The sequence below is a fragment of the Amblyomma mixtum genome, chromosome 3 (assembly GCF_055824585.1).
Source record: "Amblyomma mixtum isolate Tamu chromosome 3, ASM5582458v1, whole genome shotgun sequence".
Taxonomy (NCBI): domain Eukaryota; kingdom Metazoa; phylum Arthropoda; class Arachnida; order Ixodida; family Ixodidae; genus Amblyomma; species Amblyomma mixtum.
This window is the reverse complement of record NC_143014.1, coordinates 258712700-258730664: the sequence shown is the minus strand read 5'-3', so window position 1 is coordinate 258730664 and position 17965 is coordinate 258712700. Positions and strand designations below refer to the sequence as shown.

General features: G+C 45.8%; 2 protein-coding genes across 3 annotated transcripts in view; both read left to right on the top strand.

The window, feature by feature from the left end:
* LOC149354534 (uncharacterized) overlaps positions 1-8096 on the top strand; it is a 39994-nt gene extending 31898 nt beyond the window's left edge. The window contains exon 5 of the mRNA XM_089583365.1: positions 2420-8096. Coding sequence (XP_089439491.1) covers positions 2420-2587 — 168 coding nt within the window. The 3' untranslated portion in view covers positions 2588-8096. The remainder of the gene's footprint in view (positions 1-2419) is intronic.
* Positions 8097-10745: 2649 nt separating this feature from the next.
* LOC149354533 (uncharacterized) lies at positions 10746-17744 on the top strand. Of its 2 annotated transcripts, none has more exons than XM_089583361.1 (4): positions 10746-10921; positions 12527-12694; positions 15631-15683; positions 17435-17744. In XM_089583361.1, the coding sequence occupies exons 1-4, from the start codon at positions 10906-10908 to the stop codon at positions 17525-17527; spliced, it is 330 nt and encodes a 109-aa protein (XP_089439487.1). In that variant the 5' UTR covers positions 10746-10905; the 3' UTR covers positions 17528-17744. The 2 variants fall into 2 exon arrangements, with proteins under 2 accessions (XP_089439487.1, XP_089439486.1); XM_089583360.1 differs by having other exon boundaries at positions 12425-12694.
* Positions 17745-17965: the final 221 nt, after the last annotated feature.

Genomic DNA, 17965 nt, shown 5'->3' with positions numbered 1-17965 from the left:
GTGTGAAATTTGTGAAGCGGGGACCATGGAGAAGTTAGCGAAGAACAGCAGAAGATGGGACAATGTACGTACTGCCGGTGCCAGCCGTAGCTCAGAGTGTAAAAACAAAGAAAAACGCGTCTGCGCATTTTTTTCTGTGAGCGGCGCACCTCTTAGAAACGTTAATAATGGACTGCTCCGCCAAGGCTCCCTACCATGCTCCCTACTTTCTTCTCTGCATGGGTCTTTTGCTCAAGTGGAAGGCATCCGTTGTTTCTCTTGCCTGTGTCTTTACGACATGCAAGCATCCTCGGTGCGCCTGGTGGCACTGTTTCTGAGTGCTTGGTCACGGGTTCTTTTGCTTTCGTGGCATCGCTGTGCCGGCTCAGTCCGTTGGCCAGCCCCACACGCACGCGCTTTTGTGTTGTAAGCATGGTTTTGCTGGTGTGGTTGTAGCATTTCTATGTTTTTTTTCCTATAATAATTGACTCTCAATTACCAGATTTAATTGTTATAACCAATAATGTGCCTTGACAGCATTGCTATAAGCAGTTTATTTTACCATAGAACACATGGTAAAGCTGATGGTGCCACGACTGACCATTGTTATATCCAATATATTGTTATTACCAGTATTGTTATAAGTGGGCCTGACTGTATTCCGTATTTTCAAAATCCACCGGTTGGCGGGTATTGATTTTTTTTTTCGGTCCTGACATAGTATATTCGAGATTCTGCTGCACTCTTTTGACAGTTTTGATGAACTGTCCCCATTATGTTGTTTTCTTTTTTTCTGAACTGAAATTAATAGCAGCTAATGTACTGCAACTACTGTTTGTAGTAGCTGCCACGTCTATTTTTTATGAACTCCAGCAAACATCTTCAGAACAGTTGCAGTGCTTTTAATTAATTCTGGCCTGTGGGATCCGTGATCAATATTTATGCAGTTTTTGGACTAGTTGCAAACAAAATTGCTCTCGGTCGCATTTAAATGTCGCCAATCTGCTCCAAAACTGCTCCGAAATAGCCTACAAAATGCTCCAAACCTGCTCCAAAATGGGACCTTTGCTGCTCCAAAGCTGCTCCTTTTGCTGCTCCCATGCCTGCTCCGAAAAGCTGGAGCCTGCTTCCACCCCTGCTACCTGAATAATTGAGCAGTCCTCAGAATTCGTGAACCTCAAAAATATAATCTTCTTACGGAATACCGGCTTTAAAAATCATGAACTTCGCCGATCCTTATGTTCTGCTTACAAGCAATATTGAACTTTATCTGAAGCCACAGTCATGCTTTCGTCATGTTTGCACCACCTCGCGTCACAATAGTGACTCTACTTCACAATGCTAGACAGTGCGACAAGGCCGCAGGTCATACATGAGCCGTGTGAAGCAAGAACAGCCAGTTTCCGTACGCATTGACGCTCACGAAGACCGAGAGAGGTAACAGACGGGAAGACTTGCGCCTCTGAATGCCCCCTCCCCTTCCCCGCGCTGCGGGTTGCACCTTCCAAGCTGCAGCGGCCGTTGTAGCCCTCCATGGAGAAAAAAAAACTGAGTTTTTGTTACCTCCTTGCAGCTAACCCGTTTTCGGCTTAATCACACGTGCTTTCTATGCCATCTCGATGGCAGCGAAGAGCGTGCCATTATCTCAGGTGGCAGCCATAGAGAACAAATAGCTAAGCCCATCCAATCCAGCCCGTCGGATTGAGTCCGTTTAAATCCAAGTTATAACCTTTCAATGGTTGGTTGTGACAGCATGCCCATTTGTTCAGAAACAGAATCGGTCTTTATTTGCTTATACATTTTGTAAGTACAACATATCATGCAGGAGGTCCCGAAATCAAAGACTGTAATGGGACCTCCTATCTTTGTTAAGTGTCTATGTGTCTGTGTTAAGGGAAAAAAACGAATTGTCGTTTGAAAAACAATCTTTACAGTATTGATGGCATCGATTTTATCCAAAAAATCAAACTTTTGGACTCTGCAGAGTCCGAAATATCGGTCATTAAAATGTACACATTCCTATGAAGTGCTCAATGGTTCCTCAGCGAGGTTCGAAATATTGCGCAAGTCCGAATTATTGGAGTCCGAAAAATCGGTCAGCTACTGTATTACAAGCGCAGTACTCGCACTGAGAATTTTCTGTAGTTATCAGCTTGGAGTAGCCTTTTCACACCACGTGAGATTTCGTTCAAGTCGGTCTTTAACTGCTTGCACATTTTTGGTCCCTTGCTAAGCACGCCGCTCACAGCTGTTGTAAATGTAGATGCTTTTTGACTCTTCTTAATATTTTACGCGTGCCGAACTGTAAAGCCCCCCAGAGCTCGCCTTTTCTGAAATCTCGTCAAAAGATGAGATGCTTGTGCCTCTATTGTGCAAAGCTTCCGTTTCGCATCTGAACTGTCACATCACGGAACAATCATGCATTGAATTCCTTATGCAGATCATTGACGGAGAGAAGCTTCAGCTGGACCGAGACACAGAGCAGATAATCCAGGCAGTGATCAGCAAGAAGCAGCCCATCGTGGAGAAGCACCTACTGCAGCTGCTGGAGCTGCAGGAGTCGATGGAGCACCCTGTTGAGCTCAACTCAATCACAGACAACCTCTGAGCACTACTGCTGTTTGCATTATAACCGTGAGGGCACTCTTAATGCTAGCAGGAGAAAGCAGTTTGGTAAAGGGGCCGACAACTCGCCAAAGCACGTTCTGACATATTATGATTGAAATTGAAAGGTCATCTTGCCTTATATAGGTAGAATGAGGCGTGCTTTTATCACTAGGTAAAGAAAGAGTTCCGATTTCATTTAAGCACGGAAAATCACATGAAACTAAATGAGGCAGTGGAACTTTGGTACTACCTGTGTTTCCCACCGCACGACCTTATCAGTAAAATTCATCATTTTTACTTTTGTCGTAGTGTCTGTGCTGAGTTTTATTTGTGGTTACACTATCCTTGGGGCATATTCTTGTGAAAAGAAATTTTTGTTTGCAAGTCATACTACCATTCAAATCTGCAAATCGAGTTGCCGTCCAATGGCATAGAAGTAATAACAGCCCTGAGGTGCCCTGAAGGTGTGTACTAAGGTGACAGTCACACTGTTCAACGAAAGATATTTTTTAAGTTAGGGCCACATTTGTTTTAATTTTTTCACTCGCTGGCATGCGATTGTTATTGTGATTGCTTATCATTGTTTCCAACATCAGGGGTACATAATGATTATATCAACTGATCGAAAATACCTTCTGAAGAATATTTTATGGTATTTCTAATGTAGTGTTTCAGCATTAGCTCCTTCACACACCAATGTTTTTGTTGCACCAAAAAAAGAACACTAGGGTCAGTTGCAGGTCCCTTTTGCACTAAGACTTGTGTTTTGCGTGCAGTTGCATAAAGGAGTGTTCAAGATCGCTTCCAGTGATGAATCAGCTGACAAAAGAGCACTGCGTGACCTGTCATCTTTCTTTTTGTGCACTTTCTTTGTGTTTCGTTTTTGGTTTTCTTTACCTCACCTCAGCTTCTGGAGTTAGAGATGCTAGGATGAGGTGTTTAATTCAGTTGGAGAGACCAGCTGTTTAGCCCATCATTAGTCATTGCTGACATGTTTAGGGTTACTGAGCTTTGCGACGGTTGTTGTACTCAGTGTTGTTGGAAGAGACAGTGGGAGGGCTGTTTGATCTCAGTTTCAGTGTTGTCAAGCTATATTACTTTGCATATTTTGCTGTCTAGTGTGTTTAAGTGTGCAAGTAGTCTAATGGGACAAGTTTTGCTACAATGTCCACTGTAGTGCTGAAATAAAAGTATTGAGAGTAATGTTTCGTGCACAACTCATATGTTTCATATAGCCAGTGTAAATTATTTGATTTAGGTTGGAGAACCAAGCTCTGACAAGAATAGCTGAGCTCTGCAGCTTGGCGTTGTCATGTCCTGTAGTAGAATTGGTTACATATTTGCAAACAAGCCAAGCTGAATAACAAGCTAATGTTGTGTTCTAATCAGTGGTCTGGAGCGTCACCGTGAATTCACGAAGGAGCACAATATCAATCACAGCGTGTGGATGTCTAATAAGAACGCAGGATCTAAACGTTCATTGAAATACACCTCCTGTTTTGCAGAGCAAGGTGACATGCTCCGGGTCACCAATTGGAATGCACTATAAGAAAGCCCCGCCGCGGTGGCTCAGTGGTTACGGCGCTCAGCTGCTGACCCGAAAGACGCGGGTTCGATCCGGGCTGCGGCGGCCAAATTTCGATGAAGCCGAAATTTTAGAGGCCCGTGCACTGTGCGATGTCAGTGCACGGTAAAGAACCCCAGGTGGTCGAAATTTCCGGAGCCCTTCACTACGGTGTCTCTCATAGCCTGAGTTGCTTTGGGACGTTAAACCCCAATAACCAACTTAAACAACCGGCACTTAAGAAAGGTTGCTCTGGCTTATTGGAACAAAAAAAAAATCCTAGCTCTAACGAGACTGCCTTGCAAGTATGAAGCTTTGAAGGGTGCTTGATGGGCTGGTGTCCCTGAACTATGCAACTTTTTGTCAAATTGTGCAGCCAAGTTGGGGCCCTCAGTGCCCAGTCATTTGGATGCGTGTGCACATTTGCAGTATATCGTACAACGCAAAGTAAAGGATTTCCAGTAAAGGCTTCGCTGAGCGAAAGGAATAGCCCTGCAGGCTAGTGATGTGAGCAGCTTTTGTGCGAGCAAACACCAGCCTGCATAGTTTGTTGGGTCACGAGTAACAGTATGTAAAATGCATAGCACATACAAGCTTTGGTGTTCTGCATACACAGTGTGGAGCCAGCTGCTTGATCACTCTAGACCAGGGGTTCCAACTTTCTAGCCTCAGGGAACCCCAGTGGCTTTCAAAAGGACTGGGGAACCCATTTTGTCTTTACCCCATCCGTCCTTGCCTAACTTGCATGCAAACAATAAGAGTGCACTGATGCACAAACCTTCAAGAATACCAAAATTAATGACTGGCTGTATAATGAAGCAGACTTCTACAAGCAGTCACTGTGTGATTAGGCTCAAAATGGAGTGTTTAAAGGAAAGATGAGGGTTGAGGCATGCATGAATATGTGTGCCCAGGAAATCCAGAAAGCACACTGTGGAGCCCATTTTGAGAACCCCTGCTCTAGACAAGCAAGTGCGATTGGGTATGCATTTTATTAGGGGCTTGAAGCTACACTTTGTGTTTGAATCAAGGCAATGAACCCCACACTGCAGTGCTGGTTGTGGTGAATTACATTTGAAAGAGGTGCCTGAAAAGTGCCTTGGTTTGCATGCACATTGATATAGCAAGTACAAATTCTTTATTCATATAGTCTGAGCACAACAGAGCACATTGTCACTTTTTTTATTGCAACCTGTCACCTGTCGTGCTGTTACAAGGCCTCTTCCTTGTTCCTCATTGGAGTATGCATCATTCTCATAGTGCAGTGGGAAGCAGCAGCTCACCAGAATGTGCTGGGACTTTTTGTTGTTTTATTCTTGTGACTGCCTATGTGTGAGCGTACACTTTTATTCTGACATTACAGTTTGCACATGTTGTGGGGCATGTTTTATTTCTAAAGCAGATGGTCCTCAGTTCAGGTCTCTTTCTTTCCAATTTTTTTTACCAGCTGATTAATTTTATCAAACAATAGTTTCATCTCGTTTGCTGCTTCCGTGCTCTGTTTCTTGGTCAGAAGCGAAACTGCAGATGGGCTGATCACCAGCTCGCATCCATATCTTATTACGGGCAGTAGAACACATGATCACTCTCATTTTTATTCCAATGTATCACCTGTCATGCTGTTTCAAGACCTCCATTGCTTCCATGAAGTAAACCTCTTGGCTTGATTAATGAAAAAAATTACAAAAATAGAGCTAGTTTCAATCTAGGGTGGCATTTATATGGAAGGACACCTTGGTTCTTCTTGATGCGGGCTCTGTGCCCTGAATAGTTGGAGGGATTAACATTACATTGTATGCAGTGAAATGCTCAGCCGTTTTTCTTCGGCTGCAGTTGCTTTCATAGTGACAGCCTCCACAACACAAGGACTTCAGCGGGTGCTTGACCTAGGTCAAGTTTAACCCAGTGTTAGCTGTGTTATTCTAAATAGACTCGGAAAGCAATAGTGCTGCAAAATCTGTTGTGGCTGCTATGTCTGTTCGGAAATTTTGTATAGTTTATAGAGATCGTTCGCTATTCGATTCAGATTGCGTTTCTTCCATTCAAAGTATTTAAACAAAGATTTGAAAATTTTCACTCTCCCACATGCACAGTTTAATGTACTGGCGTTTCTTAATGGTAGTCACTAGCTTGGTATGCTTTGTCACATGAATGAGCTTGCAGTTTTCTCATTTATTTAAAATACCTGCAGCACCCAAAGGCATTATTGCAGGGAGGGAGAGAATACATGTTTGCATAAGGTGCACATAACAAAAGAAGGGGGGAAGGGGAAAAGAATGGCAAAAAAAAATTGGGCCGATTGCTAGCACACTGTGAAAGTGCTCTCTCGGATTGGAAAACAGAATGCAGGACTATTTGCCAGTGCTGTTCCCATTTGGGGAATTTTTTTCATTTTCAGGGGAACTGGGGGAGTAAAAATTGTCACCAAAATTGTGCCACTTTTTTCAAACTGGGAGAGTTTTCAAAAAAGCTACTGCAGGGAAAGAGTGCCTGAATTGGGGATTTTTTGTCTATTTGAGCGAATTTTTGGTTACGGCGTGGAGTATGACTGGTCATTGTGTCGTACCACGTGACAGTCGACAACTGGCAGTGAACACTCCAGTGAAGAAAGCTAACTAGCGCGTATGCTCCTGTCATTTTTAGTTGCCTTGGGGACAGGGCTCGCGAAACATAGTGGGGCAGGTGAAGCTTTAGCTGGTGCACATGCACTCCTGTGATTGTGGTGTCGTCTCTCACCCACACAGTATGTATCAAAATCTTTACTCTGTTTATCTGCATGGTGGAACTGATGCGCTACACGGGCTGCATCTCGGCGAGAATGCAGTGTGTGGAGCAGCATATACACTGCCGTTACTCGTCTCCGGGCATTGCATTCTAGACAGAGCTGCCATTTCTCTTCTATTTTGTGAAACATGTAATTGCATATCGTTAGAAATATGCTGCTTCGTGTGCCTTCGATGGCTATGTCAAACGTCTTTCTTGCAGTTGTGGTGTCTTGTTGAAAACAGGCAAGGAATAATGCCTGCAGTTCTTCGCTTCAAGGATATAATCGTTTTTGCATTTTTGTAGTTTTCGCTTTGCTTGCGCATTCTGTGTAGTAATAGTTTTCAGAAAAGCATTTTTATATTTGGGCATCCAGGGCTTTTTGAGGAAATAACAGCTGTGAAGACTGCTTTTGAATTCATGGTATTAATGTTTTTCGATGACAGTGATCATAATAAACGTATGAATTCGCTTACTTTAAAAGCCTAAACTTTTTGAGTCATTTTAAACAATGAGCATCTGCTAAAATATAACGTTTTTCCTGCTACAAAACCTGAAATTGCCTCTACAACTTGCGATTTCCTCTGCCACAAAACCTATCGCAAGAAGCCTGTTGCTAGCTCCACCACTGACCCTGTCACATGTCTTGCTCCTTACGTGCAAACTGAAGTGGTGCTCAACATGTTCGGGACTTTGCAAGGTGCTGTTTTTATTCTAGGTTTACCGAGGCTCATTGTGAGAGAGTTATAATTGTGCACTGTCATTATTGTATTTGTCAGTAATGTTGTGAACTTTTTTGTGCACATTTTTTCATTTGTACATAGTTCTGTTTAGAAAATTTTTTGGCCAGGGCTGGGCAGTGTCGCACACATTCATCTTCATTAGTGCCTTTGTTGACTTGCCTGGGTATCAATTGTTGTACCTTTCACTTATTATTGAATACCAGTATGTCTTACTAACTTGTTTGGGTGCCACAGAAAGCATGCCTTACCAAACCAGCATTTTTAAGGCATCTAAATGTCATGGTGTCGAGTGTCTTCCTGTACTGCTTTGCATTCTTTTGTACTTGTCATACAACATAGTCCTTGGTCAAGTGCCTTTATGTGTAATATTCAGTAACCCATTCTACATTTTGTGTACGAACCACACTTGCCTTGGAATAAAACTGAATTGTCTTAGGAAATCAACTTGCAGTTCCTTCGTAGCCACTTTCAGTATTTACACTTGATGCTGGAGTTGAACCTCATTATAACGGAGTCGAGGGGGCATTGCGATTTCTTCGTTATAGCCCTTGCTTCGTTGCAAGCATATAGTGGCCTCGAACAATAATTGTCGCATGTCTAAACAGGAGACGACATGCCTGGCGTTTAGTCTGCCGCTGATGTTTGTTTGAGTCTTCAACACATGCACCGAGCCCCCCCCCCCCCCCCCCCCCCCCCCCCGATGATCGCAATTTGAAGGTTGTGGTGTTAGTTTCGGCTAAAAAGAACCAACAGTTTTTTCCTGGTGTGACGGTCACTTAGTTTGCAATAAAAATGACGGTGCTGGGTTGACGAACCTTCAGCGAGCTGAGCTGATGTATTCCTTTCAGCCTTGCGAAAATGAGCCGCATCAAGGCAGTTTTATGTTGCTAACTTGAGGTGATCACCTAATCTAGCCAGACTGTACAGCAACTGGACATGTCATCCTCGCCAACAGTTAAGCGACCGTTTTTTTCCGCGGCCCGCATGGGCTTCAGCGCTCTAGGGGCATATTTAGCCGTTCTATAGTCGCTGAAGCAGGTACTGGCCGCAATGAAACTGCGCGCGGCGACGATTCGCGTGTACCGTTTTGATTTGCTTCCCTGTATGACACAGAAGACCTGACAAGCATGTCTTGTGGATAAAGTCCATCATCAACGGCAAAAGGGCTCTGACCTGCACAGCTGTGATTGCTACGCCAATTCCTGCAAACTGCGCCAAAAGGCAGGGCCTGCTACATTGCGATAAATTACCCGTAATCTGCGTCAAAACTCCGTATTTGCTTACAAACAAAATTTTCGGGCCCTACATCTCCGTTATACAGACTGTTGCTTAAATCATAAAAAAAGAAAAAAATTCTCTCTGCCTAACCGCGCGTTTCTTCAGGCTCAAATTTCGCACAGAGGTTGCATTTGGCGGTCAGTTTTGTTTTATACCACATTTAGGTGGGGTACTTGCCTGATTCGGTCCGAATTATTTGGAAATCCCTATTGTCTGCGGCGAAGAAAAACCAAAACCGAAAGACTTCGCAGCACTGGTACCCGTGGCGCCATCTCGTGTGTGTGTGTGTCTCATCCTCGTTCTTTTAGAGCGGGAGGCTCTACGGTTGCGCCTTGGCCTCCCTAAATTTGTAGCTAACCACGTGCTTTACCTTGAAGCGCGAATTCCACCCTTATTATCTATATTGAAATTTCTCACTGTTCAGATGTACCTCACAATATATGACTCAAGTTTCCACCGTTCCTTCTCTGTTTTGTGTTGCAAGCCGACCTCCTTTTTTGGAGCCCACTGGACTCGATTCCATACCCCGGAGGTACTACTGGTACAAAATCTACTTGAACCTTTAAATGTACTCCTGTCTAACATACTTCTGGCACAAAACAATGGCTCTTCCGTGAAAATTGACTATGATGACATTTTCCCGAAGAATTCAAAGCATTTACCATCAAGCATTTTAAATGGATTATTAGAAAACCATTTGCAAAGCCTTCCTCTTACCATCACAATTGCTACTGACGCCTCCCAGTGTGATGAAAAGGCAGGGGTGGGAATATATTGCCCGCTTCTAGATTCGTCTTTTTCTGTGCGTCTTCCGGATTTCACCCCAATTTTCCAAGCGGAGTTTATGGCAGTGGTGCTTGCTCTTCGCAAACTAGACCCATCTTTCTTTGCAGTTGCTGTCATTACAGACTCCTTTTCTTTGTGCTCGTCCCTTGCTTCAGCTATGGCTTCTCCAATCCTAAACACCTTCTTGTCATTACTCCCTCCACATTTGGGCATTTTGCATATGATATGGGTTCCAGGTCATAGCAGTGTGACAGTCAATGAAGTGGCTTATAGCCTGGCAAAAGCGTCCCTCAATGGACCTGTGCTACCTATCCTCCCGGCTACAGCCAGGTTTCCCAGAAGTATTTTGTTAAGCATGACATCTGGATCAATTTTAAGATCTGATGATTTCCTGCATCTTAAGTATTCGTGGAGCAGGAAATCATGTCATTCACGAATGCTTGAGGTCTATCTAACTAGGCTGCGCTGCCGGATCCCATCCTTAAAATTTTATTTGCTCAGGTCTGGTTTGGCGCTTTCTCCCGTCTGCGCATTCTGTGGTGAACAAAAATTGATAGGCCATTTCTTGTTGTTTTGTCAACGCTTCTTCATGATGAGACGACGGTTTTTAGAGCAACCACTGCAACAGCTTGGCCTTAGTTTGAGCAGCCCGATCATCATAGTTCTTTCCTCCATGATGCCGATCATATTTTCGTTTGGCGCCACCATTCTTGGATACAGCCACAGGTCTGTTTTTAGCGCCATTCAAATTTTTTTACTGGAATCTAATCGGTTACCTTGCTAACATTTTTTTTACTTATCATTATCATTTTTCCCTATTACAATTATTACTTTTTTATATCCCTCTGCTACATTTCTCACGGAGTCCATCTCCTGAGTGCGTTCCTTTTTCGTCTTTTTGATTTCTGTTGACATTTCTCTTCCGCAGCAATCTTTTATTTTTTATTTATTTATGTATTCATTTATTTATTCATTCATTTTCCCAAGAAAAAAAAATCGTCACAAAAACTCGCACCCCTCTTCTTGGCCGATCCCCCTGTGTGGGTATGCGCCATTCTACGAGGTGAACAACAACAGCAACGACGACGAAGAAGAAAAGCGCGACGCCATATTGTCTTCGCTTGATGTGCTTGTTGGCTTCACAAGGACTGCCACGACTTGGGTCTTTGGCGGCAGACTGGAGGAATGGACAAGAAGCAAGGTAAGCAAAAGGCTGTCGGCCGAATGAAAACGAGCGGGCCCAGCGGGCACACTTCGCGCACTTGCGCGGGAGATCACTTCTGCCGCGTCCAATTCCGGCCAATCTGCGAACGCACATTTAAAATCCCTGAGCCGCGACCTGAAGCTCCGGCTTCTACTTGGATTACCGCGACGTGAAGCAATTTTGCTGGGTCGCCTGGGGTTTGGCGTAGCTTTCACCAACCATTGCTCCTTTGTAATCGGTATGGCTAATAGCCCTTCATGTGCCACCTGCAGGTGCGAAGAGACTTTAGCCCACATTCTTGAGTGTCCTGCATGCAGTGCCGAAAGGCAGTCTCTCTGCCGAGCGCTGGAGCGTCTATATCCGCGCCCACTGACGGGAATGAAGATACTCTGCCACTGACCGCGGCGATCGTCGGCTGTGAAGGCATCCCAGGCAGTGCTCCTCTCGTTGAGAACTTCACGCTTGCACGATAGGCCGTGTTTTTACCGCACGCTTGCTGATTTTGCATGCTGACTTCACTTTCCTGCTACTCTCTTTTTTCCTTCACCTCTATATCTTCTCATCCCTTTCCCCCAGTGCAGGGCAGCAAACCGGTTTCTTGCGGTTAACTCTCTGCCTTTCCTTTTCCTTTCCTTGCCACAGCCCATGATTGTGGATAAAATCCCGGTCACCTGGGTTCGAACCCGACCGCGGCGGCAGCGTTTCTATGGAGGCGAAACGCAAAAGGCGCGTGCGATGTCAATGCACGCTTAAGATCCCCAGGTGGTCGAAATTATTGCGGAGCCCTGCACTACGGCACCCCTTCTTCTCTTTCTTCTTTCACTCCCTCCTTTATCCCTTCCCTTACGGCGCAGCTTCCTTTCGGTGAAGGTGAAATACGAACACACCCATGCATTCCTAGGCGGAAAATATTTATCCGCAGCCCTCCGTTGCAGCGTCCCTCATAGCGTCTGTGCTGCTTTGGGAACTTAAGTCCAAGATGCCAACCCACCATTCCTAACACTTATGCCACAGTTCACCTAGGATATAACACTAGTTTCCAAGCTTGACCGAAGAAACACGCTCAATTTTCAATGGTTTTCTTTTGGCTCGAAATCCTCAGTTCATTCGTCGGCAAAGCGTGCAACGTCCCTAATGTATTTTCTTCGTACACAAGTATTTGGGAGGGGAACTAATAGAAAAGAAAGGGCACTGTGGATGCCGCTAAATTGCCGATGATGGGTCCTTCATCTGTGTGTCTTAAAGGAGTATAGACACCTAACTTTTGGGTCCACGTTTTTTTTTTCTGTAATGAGGGGTAAGACATATTATACACGGATTACCACGTGGCAATCGTATAATCTATAATCGAATTTCTTTCCCGTGCTGTTAATGGGAGTGCCGTAACTCTGGTAGACGATTAAACAAACCTGCCGCTATCATCATCATCACTATCATCATCATCACCGGCTCGCCGCACAAGCCGGCGTTCTAACCGCCTGAAATCCTTTGCACGTGCAGAGCGGCGTCCGCGCTCTTGCCTTTGGTCTGCGTCTCAGTCGTCCTCCGTCAGCCCGTCTCGACAAGCTGCCATGAGTTGCGTCCCGCCCGGCTTGGTTCCAGGTGCCCGACCCAGCCTCCGGGATGATCCCGACTACCGAGCTCAGCGGGCTCAGCATGCCGATGCGAGACGCCCCGAGGTAAAGGAGTCGGAGGCTGGCGTTCAAGGGCGGCCCTTTGCCACCCGAAGACATGCCCGTCAGAATCCCGGGGCCGGCGCCTCCGCACCAGGTTCGTGAACAGAGCCGTGCTACTTGTTCGTTTGGTACAGTAGGATATAAGAAGCGCTTTTCTTCGCTCTTTACAGCACACGAGCTATGTGTATTCACTGCGGCGACTTGAGTAATATATTCACGTTCCAGTCAAACTGCTGTCGTGCACAGTTATGTAGTTTAGTTCATGCAGTTTTCTCTAAATAAAAAAAAGGTAATGATTCAACTCCGTTGAACTGAGTTTTCACGCACCGAAAGCAGAGCACACAGCCCCGGTTTATATACCCCATATCCTGACGTCACAACTGTGAATTGAATCACGTGACTTCTTACCCCCCTCTAATGACAATTTGAAAGGTCAAGTGGTGCAGCACCAAGGTGGACCACACATGGTAAGGCAGATGTGCAACCATTATCTCAAGGTCGTTTCAAGGTCATTCGCAAGCTCACGGCGAAATGTGTGTTAGCTATCCTAGTGTAGCGTTCGCTACAGAAAAAAAAACTGTCACTGCAGGCTCTCCGCACGCCATAATCGGAAGCTCAGAGAACCGTGTGCCGGTCTCCGACTCATCAGAAAATCCAAAGCTGCGCTTCGTTCACTTGCAGTGCATGTGTCCTACAAGGCTCTTTCAAGCGCTCAGAGAGGAACGAACCCTTCAGAAACTGCGAGCATCGGGAATGAGTGCTGGGGGGATGCGTGTGTGCCGCCGTCCGCAGAAAAGACACGCATGCTCGAGGGCATGACCTTGACTTTTCGCGCCGCTTAGCACTGGCAACTGGTCCGAGCCCAATAGGCACTTAAACTTTATCGGACGTCCGCAGGATGTCTCAAATGTCTCTAGGACGCCCAAGCAGTTTCCGTGTCCATTGGGAGGCCATGCTCAGTGTGTTTCTGGCGGCTGGTCGTCCACCTTGAAATTGTCTCGGTCCCACCGACCAATGCTCAGTGACACAAATGTCAGTCCGAGCCACGCACACGTGCATTCGTGTTAACTCTGCTCGCGGTGGTACGTCTATACGACATTCTCCTCCGACCTTGTGGGGCGATTTCTTTTCCCTACAGATTGCATCTTGGTGTTCACGGGGGAAGCCTCGACGTTTTTTGCCCGATAGCATGTGCCACAACCTGTGGAACTGAAAAACTAGAGGCATTTACACCAGTTTAGTAAAACTGATTCACCGCACAGGAATATTAGCAGCAATTCTGAATAATCTTTGCATGGAGCAGATTTTTTCGGGTGACAATTCACCTTGGTACTGAATTGCAGGGCACGTGTGTGGTCACGTGGCTGCTTGACCGTCATGTACCTCGTGGACACTCAACGATCCTCATAATGATATCATGCCACGGCCGCTCGATCATGCGATAGTCCTTTCCCTTCTTGTTTTAGCTTGTAACCCTGATCGTCGAGAGCTTCACGCGCCTACAGGAACACATGAGCGCGCAGCTGCGCTCCGTAGAGCGCCAGTGCAACCGGTGCGGCCACATAACGAAGCAAACTGGCGCAAGCGTAGTGGCGCATGGATGTGACCCTCGCTGTCGTCTGCCGCGTTCGCTCGTGCGCTTAAGCGAGTGCCGTCGAGTTCTGAAGCACATAGTCACTGGATAAGTATCCAGAGTACCCTGTTCCTTTTCCCCACGCTGCTGGGCTTGGAAGAAATATGGCGGCCAATAACATCAAACACTATGCTTTGCAAGAAAATCCCATAGAGCAGAGGGCTTCCAAAGCCTCTGGGCTTTCCTCTAAGACCCGCATACATGCGCAAGGTGTTGCTTCAGCGAGTCACAAAAATGGTTGTTTTCCGTTCGTTCTGAGTGTCCGCTCACGTTACTTCCGAAGTTAGCTGTGCCAAGTACGCAGAAGCTTATTTTGTCACTCATAATAACGACGTTGTGGCGGATACGCAGGGCACACGGATGCGATTTCAGTGCTGATAATGTCAGTCAGGGCCAGCCGTGAAGCTTCCAAATCCGGTGGCAAGGAGAGGAGGAAAGCGGTGCTCTGAAAACTTATCTATAGCAGACGATGCGGGACACCAGCTGGATGTTGCTCTGCGCATGCGCTACTTTGCTTCAATGTTCGGATTTACCGGCAGTCTGCGGAGCGCAGCCACGTGCTCGCGTGTTCACATTAAGAATGTACAGCCCTGTCCATGCATATGTCGATACAAAACGGCGTATATTAGAAAGGGTGAGAAAAATAAGAATAATTACGGGTGAACCTATATTGGTCACACTGGCCGTTGTCATAATATACGTTTGCAAGAGCACTTTTTGTCCTTGAAAAGGCCGCCTTCTTCCAGTCTTGCTGAACACTGTTCCAAATGTAGTGGTTGCAAGCCTTTGATTGATAAAACCACACTCGTGTTTCGGCACCCAAATCAACTGACTAGATGTCTCAGAAGCCTATCATATCCGTAAGAATGAGCACTTTATGACTTTAGCTCTCTCTCTCACACACGCACACACACATGAGCAAGGACCTAGCAGCCTATTGCCATTCATTTAACTCCAGGAAACAAAGCGCACAAAATACCGCCTGTGTGAATTGCTTTCTGATTTTGCTGATTTTGAATAAGATTTTCTGAAAAAATCTGATTAAGAATCCTGCAAAAGTTCAGGTTAGGTATATATTTAGAGCTTTTAATGCATGGTATGCTTTTGAAATCCACATTCTACGATTTCAGTGTCCATCGTCTCCAATGCATTAATAGCACCAAGTGTGAAATTGTATAACTATAGAAAAAAAACATGCTGACAAGTACCCAGAGTGAATGTGTGTGTAGCGTACTTTGTTAGCGCACACTGTGTATGTTGTTGCCATTGCCGCCAGTGCTCTTCATAGTGTTCGGAACTTCAAAGCAATGTATGCGTTTCTGCGGTATATATATAGCATATAGCCGATGTTAGCGTGACCACGGCTACAAGTTGGTAGTCTCTTCGGTCTCTTGCAGTTTCTCCATGGGCACGGCGGCCAAGAAGCGAGAGACCTCCGAGGCAGCTTTCGGTATGTTGTGTCTTGTTGTGCTTGACTCCAAAAACATTGTGGTATTGATGGCCCTCTGTAATATTCCGGCCATTTTACGAAACGGGTAATGAAGTGAGCATATCTCAACTCCACTGACTTAGCCCTCCGTTATTGTGAACTTTGTAGTCAACCGAAGCTGATGAAGCTAAGGCGTGCAAGCATGAATGCATTTAAAGTTCACAGAACACAACTAAAAACAACTTGATAACCATCAAAATCGAGCATAACTTCCAATCGCTTATTACAGTAGTCTATTATTTGTACCTTCCGAGCCCTTCCTGTCACAGTCCCTGATGGGACTCACACTATCAAATAATAAAAAAGATTTTAAAAAATTTCTTTCGCGCTTTTTGTCGCCCATGGTGACACATTTTAATGGCCAGGGCACTTCGAACAAAAAGCGCTATGGAACACTTTTCTTGGCCAATTCAATGTGGGAACAGACAGACATTTTCAAAGCAGTTCACCGCAGAGAAGAGAAGCACCAGGACAGGGGAAAGCATGTACCTGTCGGAGACCGATCGGTACCCGGTAGCACTGGGGTTCGAACTCCGCACCTCCCACAAACGAGGTGGATGGTGAGACGACTAGGCCACCGCACTTATTCGACTGAGGGCTCACACCATAGGCGTACGCGAGGTGGGGAGCAGGGGGGGGGGTCAATGGCTTCCCTAATAGACATGGTGAAGGAAGGCGCAAATTTCGCACCGTATTGTCCCCTGCTGCCCGGTAGTCATGAACAGGCGCTACCGTAAACTTTGCCCCCCCCCCCCCCCCTGCCCCTCCCCCTTATGAAGAGACCTTGCGCACCTATGGGTGACGCTCAAAATACGCGTACACTGAGTTAATACGAGATCAATGAGCAGTTTTCGCCACTGCCGTTCTTCTGCAATATTACTGCTATAGTATAAGCTCGTGGCCCACTTGATTGCAACCTCGAAGTCTGCAGACCTCGCGTATGCAAATTTGGCGCTCATGTGCGCATGGAATGGAAACACACTTTGTTTACTTTAGGCCTGATGCAGTGAGAACGGTTGTAAAATAAATTGCTCCAACCTCTTCCAGCCTACCTTCATTTGTCACCACTGGAATGGATTGGATTATCTGCAAAAGAAAATAAAATGTGTCGCAGCGACTATGATGAAAGATGGCGCCACTGGCTCTGTGGTTGTAGAGTCATTGCGGTGACTCGATGCAGTTGCGGATATCGTAGCTCGCTGCTTTTTTTTTGGGTGTAACGAACAATGGTGCGTTTTTCGTGTTCGAAATAACAGTGGTATCGGCACGCATTTCAGCTCTGAACGCAAACAGGGCCGCTTTATGTGCCTAATACCGATCGTGTTCCGAGGCTGGACGGGGTCCTTGTATATATCACCAGAAACCACAGTGCAGGGTTGCTTACCAGTGATGTCACCCGCCAATGTTTTTGAAACCACGAAAGGATATCTAGCAGCAGTTGAAGAGTCCAGTTATAAAGATTAGTCCGGGGTTCTTCGGTCAAGGACAGTAATTTTTCCTTACCGCTCAAGTGACCAAGCAAATTAAGTGCACGAGGGTCACTTTTTGTGGTTCCCTGAGGGGAACTATGGAGCGCCGCTACGTTGGCGTCTACGTCTCCCGCGGCAGCCTATCCTTCTACTGCAACTGAAGTTATGGGCTCATGGCTCATGACCTAAGTGCCTTATCGAATGAAATAGAGCAATGATACATGTCTGTGTTCTTTTATGTAGGGAAAGGACCCCAGCCGCTTACCAGCGAAGAGCACTGGGAGGTTCAAGGCGACGCGTCACTTCAGTCACGTGTCAAAAGCGTGTCACGCTTAGTCCGCTGGACTAAGCGTGCTGTCTCGTCTCATCAACCTTCTCATCGGAAGAGCTTTCCAGGCAATCCGCGACGAGTTCTTTCATTGCACGGATGTATGATAATTTTCTTCAATATAATCATGTCATGTACTTAGAATTTTCAGCATTATTTTATTCCTACCATTATATTATTTTATTTTATTCCTGATGTGACGATTAAAGGCCATTTTCGCGCTGACTGCACTTGCCTTCAGCCAGCTTTTCGCGTTTGGCAGGTCTCGGCGATGCGCCGTGACAGAATTACCGTATTGAGTTGAGATTTTACTCGAAATGTGACTGTTTTGTTTCCAAATAAAGCTTGCAATTTTTATGACGAAAATTGTCTGTGTCGAACCATCGTCTTTTTTTCCCTTGCGACGAAGAGTTTCTTATGCGCGCCTTCTTCTGTGGGTACATGGA

What these genes read in the sequence shown, in the direction of transcription:
- LOC149354533 (XM_089583360.1), top strand. An exon ending in GGCCGGCGCCTCCGCACCAG is followed by an intron (nt 12,695 to 15,630) that starts GTTCGTGAACAG and finishes GGTCTCTTGCAG; the next exon opens with TTTCTCCATGGGCACGGCGG. An exon ending in GACCTCCGAGGCAGCTTTCG is followed by an intron (nt 15,684 to 17,434) that starts GTATGTTGTGTC and finishes TCTTTTATGTAG; the next exon opens with GGAAAGGACCCCAGCCGCTT.